Source organism: Papio anubis, chromosome Y, assembly GCF_008728515.1.
Source record: "Papio anubis isolate 15944 chromosome Y, Panubis1.0, whole genome shotgun sequence".
Taxonomy (NCBI): Eukaryota; Metazoa; Chordata; class Mammalia; order Primates; family Cercopithecidae; genus Papio; species Papio anubis.
This window is the reverse complement of record NC_044997.1, coordinates 989,612-999,449: the sequence shown is the minus strand read 5'-3', so window position 1 is coordinate 999,449 and position 9,838 is coordinate 989,612. Positions and strand designations below refer to the sequence as shown.

Here is a 9,838-nt window from a genome sequence, read left to right as displayed (position 1 = left end):
AATGCAGGGAGTATCTGGATGCAGGAAGCACCTGGCTATGAACCAAAATCTGGAAGGAGGAGAGTATCTGGATGTAGGGAGTAGCTGGATTCAGCCGAGTATCTGAATATACAGGAGTATCTGGAAGCAGGGAGTATCTGGACTCGGGGCAGGGTACCTAGCTGCGGGAAGAGTGTCTGGAAACAAAGTATCTGGATGGAGAAGAGTATCTGGCTGGGAGTATCTGGGTGCAGAAGAGCACCCGTCCCAATGTGGCAGGACACGGGAAAGGAAAAGAGCCCAACAAGGACATTTTGGAAATAAAGAGCTAACACTTAGGCTGAAAATTTGCCTTAAAGCCCCAGAAAAAGAACTTGGAACCCATCCTGTAAATTACCACAGCCTTCTTTAACATGCACCCATGGCAAAACACTTAAGTTAAAAAAAAAAAAAAAAAAAAAGTACTTGGTTTCTAATTTCTTTTTATTAGTCTGACATGAAAAAGAAATATCCCTACAAATGAAAGAAATATTGAAGAAACAAATTGAAGGGCTTACCTTATTTTAATTAAAAAAAAAAAGTCAGGGCTACCAGGGAAGTTTCAGACGTGCTCAATGGACACGTGATTTGTAAACAGCCGAGATTCTGGGGGACAGGGGGTGCCTCGGTGGGGTTGACATTTGAGTTACGGGGACTTAATAATGGCCAGCCTTTCACATCCCATGGGAAACCCCTCTCCCCCGGGCCTTGGAGAATGGGGGTCCAAGTGCCTATCCCCCTTTGGATGTTTCATCATTAGTAAACATCATCCGCCCAGCAACAACAAGCAAAGCACATCGCAAGATTAAAACAAAGAATCCGCCGTGAACAGAAGGCCTCCGTCTCTGCTCTCACGCAAGTGTCCTTCGGGGAGGAGCCTCAGGCAGCTGTTCTAACCCTGCCGCCAAGCCTGGGCTGTTTCTGCCGACAATCTTCTATTTCTCTAAAAGAGTACGCTGAACTGTGAGAGAAAGAGAGAAGAGAAAGTCATTCCCAGTTCCCTGAGCACTCACGTGGACACAGTTCCTAAAACTTTCAGGAGCCGGTGGTTTTATTTCTGCATAAGAAAAATGGGCCCAAAACTCATCACGAAAAAGCAAAACCCTAACTCTCAATCAACTCAATCAATTTCATTGAATGATGCCATTCATATAAAAAAAAAAAAAAGGGTACTGCAGAAAAAGCAGAAGGAAAACGGCAGAAGGCAATTTCCACTAACGATGTCACAGAGACAGTAACAAATGCCTATAACTTACCAAATGGAAGAACAAATCTTCTAAATGAGAGTGTGCAGTTTTTATTGATTTGCAATTATGCCAGGCTGAGATTTTCTGGTCCATTCATTTAAGTTTTGGAAACTTTATTCTGCATGTCAGTCTTAAAATTATTTTGGAGGGAGAAGCCGGGATTTGGAAGAAGGAATTAAGAACAATGGTATTTTTCTTCCAAACAGGCTGGCAGAAAACACTGGAATGCCAAGCCCTTCAGGTAATGAGGGCCCCACACATATATACCAATGTACTGGCTACTGAAGCCAGACAACTTCATTAGTGGGCAGAAGAAATCTTCCTTTTCTCTTCAAGATATAGCTTGTTCTAAACATCTTTCCCTGACTCGAAAGAGCACTCAACAAGACACTAACTTTCTTTTATTATTATTATTATTTTTGAGACAGAGTTGTGCTCTTGTTGCCCAGGCTGGAGTGCAATGGCACGATCTTGGCTCACCACAACCTCCGCCTCCCGGGTTCAAGCGATTCTCCTGCCTCAGGCTTCCAAGTAGCTGGAATTACAGGCATGTGCCACCACGCGTGGCTAATTTTGTTTTTTTTTTTTTTTTTTTAAAGTAGAGACGGGGTTTCTCCATATTGGTCAGGCTGGTCTCGAACTCCCAACCTCAGGTGATCCGCCCGCCTCAGCCTCCCAAAGTGTTGGGATTACAGGCATGAGCCACCGCATCTGGGGAGACACTAACTTTCTAGAAGTCTCTATCTTTAAAACTGAATGCCAGGCACGGTGGCCCATGCCTGTAATCCCAGCACTTTGGGAGGCCAAGGTGGGCAGATCACTTGAGGTCAGGAGTTCGACACCAGTCTGGAAAACATGGTGAAAGCCCGGTCTCTATTGAAAATAGAAAGAAAATTAGTGGGGCACGACGGTAGGTGCCTGTGGTTCCAGCTACTCAGGAGGCTGAGGAAGGAGACTCACTTCAACCCGGGAGGCGGGGGCTGCAGTGAACAGAGGTCGCACCCCTGCACTCTGGCGACAGAGAGAGACTCCATCTCAAAAAGAAAAAAAATTAAAATACTTTAAATCATTTCACTAAAAATACATCTCAATTTGACAGCTCCTATTAAAAATAAACGTGGCATCTCTCAGGCAAATGAGAAGGTTCCAATGATGTACAAATGAAAGACAAAACACACGCACATATATACACACAGAAATGTCTTTCTTGCCATTTTCAAAAGTGCTTCTTTTTTTTTTTTTTTTGGAGACGGAATCTCGCTCTGTCGCCCAGACTGGAGTGCAGTGGCCCGATCTCAGCTCACTGCAAGCTCCGCCTCCCGGGTTCATGCCATTCTCCCGCCTCAGCCTCCCAAGTAGCTGAGACTACAGGCGCCCACCACCACGCACGGCTAGTTTTTTGTATTTTTAGTAGAGACGGGGTTTCACCATGTTAGCCAGGATAGTCTCGATCTCCTGACCTCGTGATCCACCCGCCTCGGCCTCCCAAAGTGCTGGGATTACAGGCTTGAGCCACCGTGCCCGGCCTTCAGGAGGACTTTTAATTCCCAGTGCACGCCAGCCAGCTGTGGACTTCCCGATGATGCAACAATCGTGTGCCACCTGGAACTTTTTTTTTTGAAACAGTCACACTGTGTCATCCAGGCTGGAGTGCAGTGGCACGATCTCGGTTCACTGCAACCTCTACCTCTGGGGTTCAAGTGATTCTTCTGCCTTAGTCTCCCAAGTAGGTGGGATTACAGGCGCCCACCACCACACCCAGCTAATTTTGTATTTTTAGTAGAGACGGGGTTTCACCATGTTGACCAGGCTGGTCTCGAACTCCTGGGAAATCTTCCTTAATATTTTGTTAAACAGAGATTTAGGCACATATAGGTCTTCTCTGAAGGCCCAGGCCCTAGGAAGTTTATACATTCATTGTCTCTTGAAAGTATCCCTCAAAAGCAACGAGACATAAAGGAAGACCTTCAAAGCCATGCAACCAAATTTGAGAATGTGAGCAGGATAGCAAGATGGGAGAGCATGGAGAAGATAAAATGGGAACACTGGCCACATGTGCGGACCGCTGTTCCCCGTCCTTCTTACCAGCTGGCTCTGCGTTGGCGTTCCGGTGGCTCTCCATGTCCACCTCCCCTTGTTCTGCTGAAAACAAGAAGAAAACACACAGAGAGGCTCAGTGCGACAGAGAACCCTCTCCTCAAAATACACACAAAATACTTGGGCTTTCCTGAGGTTGACGCTCCTATTGCTTGGATGAGAGCACTCAGTTCTGAACCCCAAGACCCACTGGGAATATGGAGTCTAACACTCCACTAAGTGAAGACTTTGCCAGTATTTTTTCCTTTTTCTTTTTGTATGAGACGGAGTCTTGCTCTGTCACCCAGGTTGGAGCGCAGTGGTGCGATCTCCGCTCACTGCAAGCTCCACCTCCCGGGTTCACGCTATTCTCCTGCCTCAGCCTCCCCAATAGCTGGGACTACAGGCACCCGCCACCACACCCAGCTAATTTTTTGTATTTTTAGTAGAGATGGGGTTTCACCATGTTAGCCAGGATGGTCTCAATCTCCTGACCTTGTGATCCATCCGCCTCGGCCTCCCAAAGTGCTGGGATTACAGGTATGAGCCATCGCGCCTGGCCGCGAGTATTTTTTCATGCATGGCACAGGCAGAGATAAACTTCAACAGGGTAATCCAAGCAGCTTTATTTTCCTCTATTTTAAGGGTTGCTTTCTTCTCCCTAAACACTGAGGAACACGCACATGGAAGCCCTTTCTATACATATATAAAAAAAAGTACATGCATCTATGAAAATAAGATTCTTAATAACTGCCCCCAAACTCATCAAACAAATGCAGATGGCTGGGCACGGTGGCTCACGCCTGTAATCCCAGCACTTTGGGAAGCTGAGGCAGGTGGATCACTTGAGGTCAGGAGTTCGAGACCAGCCTGGCCAACATGGTGAAACCCCGTCTCTACTAAAAAATACAAAATTTAGCTGGGTGTGGTGGCGTGCACCTGTACGCCCAGCTACTCGGGAGGTTTAGGCAGGAGGATCGTTTGAACCCAGGAGGTGGAGGTTGCAGTGAGCTGAGATCGCACTACTGCACTCCAGCCTGGGTGACAGGGCGAGACTGTCTTAAAATAAAAATAAATAAAAACAAATGCAGAGGCTGGGCACAGTGGCTCACACCTGTAATCCCAGCACTTTGGGAGGCCCAGGTGGGCAGATCACAAGGTCAAGAGATCAAAACCATCCTGGCCAACATGGTGAAACCCTGTCTCTATTAAAAATACAAAAATTAGCTGGGCGTGGTGGCGTGCACCTGTAGTCCCAGCTATTTGGGAGGCTGAGGCAGGAGAATCACTTGAACCCAAGAGGCGGAGGTTGCAGTGAGCCAAGATCATGGCACTGCACTCCAGCGTGGGTGACAGAGCGAGACTGTCCCAAAATAAAAATTAAAATAAATAAAAATAAATGCAGAGAATCTCAGCAGATTAGCATCTTTTCAGTACCTGGGGAAAGGGGACTTTCTTCCTTTATCTACCCCCCACTGATCATCCTTCTCAGGTTGAATCGGCTCTCCTACCCCGCCTTCTACCTCCCCCAGAATGCAGAGTGAGATAAGTGAGGACTCAGACCACTAAGAGCCGCCCCAGCCATCAAAGGACAAGAGAGCCAAGGGGTCTTGTGTACCCAGTTGTCTTCCTCCTCCAGCATTTTTCCCAGTCTTGTTTCTATTCCCAAATTTCCTTTTTTTAAAATTATTATTAGTATTTTTTTGAGACAGAGTTTCGCTCTGTCGCCCAGGCTGGAGTGCTGTGGCGCGATCTCAGCTCATTGCAACCTCCGCCTCCCGGGTTCAAGCGATTCTCCTGCCTCAGCCTCCAGAGTAGCTGGGATTACAGGCACGCACCACCATGCCCAGCTAATTTTTTGTATTTTTAATAGAGATGGGGTTTCACCGTTTTAGCCAGGATGGTCTCAATCTCCTGAACTCGTGATCCGCCCGCCTCAGCCTCCCAAAGTGCTGGGACTACAGGCCTAAGCCATGGCGCCCGGCCCTCTATTCCCAAATTTCTATTAAAAAATGTTTCAAACATGCCACAATGCAAACAGGGTCATCTCCCCAAATGTTGTCGGTGTCGCCTCTTTTCCGACGCACAGCATAAGCCAACAGAATTGGAAACGCGTAAGAGATGCACAGATCTATATATATTTATTTCTTTCCAGTGTTGGTGTGAAGAAACACCTACGTTTTCAACACAAAGAGAAGCGGCAGAAGCAGCTCATTGAATCTGTGGCCATGCGTTTCCCACTCACAAAGACTGTACTATTTGTAAAAGCGGCTATGTTGGGGTACTTCGTAAAGGGGAACGCGTTTGTATGGTGCAGCAATGTACTTTTTTTGGGGCGAGTGCAAATGCCGCGCTCGACGGAATGCGGTGGTGATGTAAACAACACGGCCTCGCCTCCGGTTTCTGGCGCCATTCTCCTGCCTCAGCCTCCATTAGCTAATTCTGGCAGCACCACTGCGTAATAATTCCCCTAATATTTTTAGTAAGTGAGGTTCTACGTCGTCCTCAGGATAGTCTCAATCTCTGTTCTCTCGTCTACTTTCCGCCTCAGCCTCCCAAAGTGCTGGGATTACAGGTGTGAACCACCGTGCCGAGCTAGCAGCAGAGGCAGCCTCGCCAGTTTATACTACACGAACTCATGGTTTCATCCATTCTTCCCTAACCACTAAATGACTCCCACATAAAGAGGCCAAAGTTCTATGATTTAAGAAAAAGAAAGAGAGGAAAAACCCCCAAAGAGGAGAACATTCGAAACGATCTGAAAATGTTCAGCACAAATGTGATTTGTTCTCTGCTGGTGGCAAGTTGTCAACACGGGCGCATTTTGCAGCCAACTGTCCTGGCTAGAAACTGAAAACGTGCATTCATTTCAGAGGACAAATAATTTCTCCTTCCCCCCTCATTGGTTAAAAAGCATAAAAGATATTCTTTTTATTCCTGTAATTTTATAAAACACTACATAAAAAGCTGGCAAGTTTTAAAGAGGGAAAAAGTCAATTGAAAAGAATAAAGTCTCACAAGGGCAAAGTCCATCTGGGGCAACAGTTCCAGTATCACGGACCTCTCAGGAGAACTGGTCTCATGAGATGCTCCGTACACCCCCACCCACATACCCTTCCTGTCAAAACTTAGACCAAGCACGCCACATCTGACAAGTCAACTTCAAACAATTCGTGGTGCTTTTCTTTCAGGTTAGAAATCATTTTTAGCTATTAGAACCATTAAGCAAAGTAATATGCCTTTAATGGGTCCCTATGCTTTGTGAATATATATTTATACACACACACACCATGCACTTGGGGCCAATCCTGAAACCATATACCTGCGGATCACTGTCTAGCAGTGGCTAATCTTTAAATGGTGTTAGGACAGACATTTTGGGAAACACACAGGACATTCTGGACTCAGTCCTGTGGTCACTGGGGGGCAGCTTTCATTGCGTCAGACTTGAGACACCTTGGGACACATCCTTCAAAGAGTGGGGGGCTGTAAAGGTGACCTCTGTGAGGTGACCAGACCCATGTGGGTCAGGGTTTTGTGCCCTCACACCATACAGTGCCCCAACACAGGAGGATCAAACCATCCGTGCTCAGCTAGAACTACCGCTAAACCATAAGGGAGGCTGTGCCTCATTTCCACAAGAGGGCAAATAAGAAAAGTAAAATAAGAAAAAAGCAAAAGGAATATGAAAAAAGAGGAAAATATGAAAAAAAAATCAGAAAAGTCAAAGAAATAAGAGGAAAAGAATGAAGAAAAATGGAGAATAAAAGTAAAAGAAAAATAAGTAAAATAAGTAAGATAAAAAAAGAAAAAGCAAAAAGGGAAACAAATAAGAAAAAAGAAATAAGAGAAAAAGAAAAAGAAATAAGAAACAAGAAACAAGAAAAGTAAAAGGAATAAGAAAAAAGAAAAAGGGCCAGGCACAGTGGCTCATGCCTGTAATCCCAGCACTTTGGGAGGCTGAGGCAGGCAGATCACCTGAGGTCAGAAGTTTCTGAGACCAGCCTGGCCAACATGGAGAAACCCTGTCTCTACTAAAAATACAAAAATTAGCTGGGTGTGGTGGTGTGTGCCTATAGTCCCAGCTACTCAGGAGGCTGAGGCAGGAGAATCGCTTGAACCCAGGAGGTGGAGGTTGCAGTGAGCCAAGACTGTACCACTGCACTGCAGCCTGGGCAACAGAGTGAGACTTCATCTCAAAAAATAAATAAAAGAAAAATGAAAAAAGAAGAAAAGTAAAAAAAGAAAAAGAAATAACATATAACAAAGAAGAAAAGTAAAATAAATAGAAGGAAAAGAAGTAAGAAAAAATGGAAAGAAAGAAAAAAAGAAATAAGTAAAAGAAAGAAAAAGTTAGAATCAATTACGCTGAAGAACAAGTTGGTGGACTTCGGAAACGGAAGGAAAATCCAGGTACAATCTGTGTGTTTCAGGCATATGGGAGAATCTGAAGAAGACGCCCGGGGAGGCTCTGTGCTCAGACATGTGAATAGGGACCTGACCACCCACCAATTCCCAACAGGCCTTAGAATGTGAAGATCAGGAGATGTTTGGGTGATTCCTCAACATATGAATTTTGTTTTTCTAGGAACCAAGATGTGCACCTGTTTGGAACACTCATCACAGAAAGAGTTAAGAACCGCCTCATAGGAAGTGCAGTGAGAAATGCAAGTCAAGGGCTGAAAAGGTTGAAGATTTAAAAATCCATGCATGACCTGGAAAGTCAAATCCTTAGGACGTGAGTGAGCTTAACCTAGGATACTGCAGGGAAGCGGGTGGCCACCCCGGGTCCCAGTTTGTTCCCTTGGCAGGGATAGACCTGGGGACAAAACTCATTAAAACATGGAAGTCACTGCCCTGTTACATTTACGTTTAAAAGAACATATCTGTACTTCATTTTCTGAAGCTCTTGTGCAGAAATATGATTTGCTATAATGAGCTTCTGTGCATCAAGAAAGGCAAAAGCATATGGAATTGAAGGCAGAGAATCTGTCACGTGAGTGAGAATCCCATTGTGGTGGGAATTTGCCAGCGGGGCGAGGGGAGTGGCAGATGGAAGGGTTTGCTTTAAGGCTGCCTCTTAGCAGATAAAACGATTACGGTCAGGATGCTCCGCAGGCCTGGGCTGGGTTCTCTGCTCACCCCTAGGTCTTCAGCTCATCTGAAATGGAAGGTTGAAAGAGACAAAAAAAAATAAAAATAAAAAAAGTAAACTGGTGCTAGGTCTGCTTTTGCTGTGCGCTGGGCCCCCAGCGGCAGGGAGGTGTTAGAAAGAGCTGCTCTGAGCAAGGAGGTAACGGGGTAAGAAGCTGAAAGTGTGAGAGTGGGAAGCGGAAACCAAAATTAAGGAGTGGAGGAAGGGAGAGACAGAGGAAGGCAGGGAGGGAGGCAGGGAACAGGGAGGGCAGGAGGGAGGAAGGAAGGAGGGATGGGGGAAAGGAAGGGAGGAAGGCAGAAAGAGAGGGAGGGAACAAGGAGGGAAGGAGGTTGGAAAAAAGGAAAGGGGGAGGTATGGAGAGAGGGAGGAAAGGAGGGAGGAAGAAGTGAAGCAGGGAGGAGGGAAATGAGGGAGGGAGGAAGGGAAGGAAGGAAGAAAAGGAGGGGGGAAGGAAGGAAAGGAAGGAGAGAGGAGGAAAGAGGCATGTAAGAAAAGGAGAGATGGATGAAGAGAGGAAGAATAGAGAGAAGAAGAAAGGAAGGAAGGAAAGGAGGAAGGCATGGAGGGAGAAAAAAGGAAGGATGGAGGGAGAAAAAGGAAAGGAGGGAGGGATGGAAGGAAAGAAAGAAAGGAAAGAGAAAAAAAGAAAGAGGTACATAAGAAGAAAAGTGAAGGAAGAAAGGAAGAGATAGAGAAAAGGAAGAGAGAAAAAGGAAAAAAGGAGGAAAAGAAGGAGGGATGGAAGGGAAGGAGGGATGGAAGGGAGGGAGGGGGGAAGAAAGAGGGAGAGTTCAAGAAAGAATGAAAAGAAGAATTGAGGGCAAAGGAAGAAAGAGAAAAGCAAGGAAGGAAGAGAGGAAAGAAGGAGGGAGGGGGAAAGAAAGGAGGAGGGAAGGAAGAAAGGCAGAGAAGAAGAGAAAGGACGAGGCAGGGAGAGCCAATAGCCCATCTTGCCAAAGCCTCAAGAAACCCACTGTGAGCCCAGGACCCTGGTAAACACAGCGTTAGGACCAGCCACCACACCCAAAGGACAGCGTCCTTAACACCCCGTGCCAACCACGGAAGCTGGGCTCTGTGAGAAGCGGTCAGGCTCCGTGCGGTTAGTGGTCTGAGCCAGGTCCTCCATGAAGCCAACACACCCAGATGCAAAGTCACAGACCCGAGCGCATGAGAGAAGCAGCTTAAACAGGCCCCTTCATATCATGTGGACAAAAACCAGGAGAAGCCCAAGCACCACAAACTCAAATCTGTAGGAAGGGAAGAAGGGAGGCTGGTGCAAAAGTAATTGTGGTTTTTGCCATTAAAAGTAATGGCAACATAGCAAGACTGTGTCTCTACA

General features: G+C 46.2%; 1 protein-coding gene across 5 annotated transcripts in view; it reads right to left on the bottom strand.

The window, feature by feature from the left end:
- Window positions 1-444: 444 nt before the first annotated feature.
- The window catches only part of LOC101026205 (CD99 molecule (Xg blood group)), a 47,629-nt gene continuing 38,235 nt past the window's right edge, over window positions 445-9,838 (bottom strand). Inside the window, exons 9-11 of one of the 5 annotated variants that reach the window (XR_002519424.2) lie at window positions 8,484-8,502; window positions 3,351-3,407; window positions 445-979 (exon numbers count right to left, since the gene is read on the bottom strand). Coding sequence is in view for 3 of the 5 variants with exons in the window: in XM_003917355.4 (XP_003917404.1) it covers window positions 954-979; window positions 3,351-3,407 (83 nt within the window). In the remaining 2 variants the exon portion in view is untranslated. Of the gene's footprint in view, window positions 980-3,350; window positions 3,408-7,894; window positions 8,503-9,838 lie in introns of those variants that run through there. The other 4 variants (XR_001898601.2, XM_003917355.4, XM_009197121.3 and 1 more) reach the window with 4 other exon arrangements.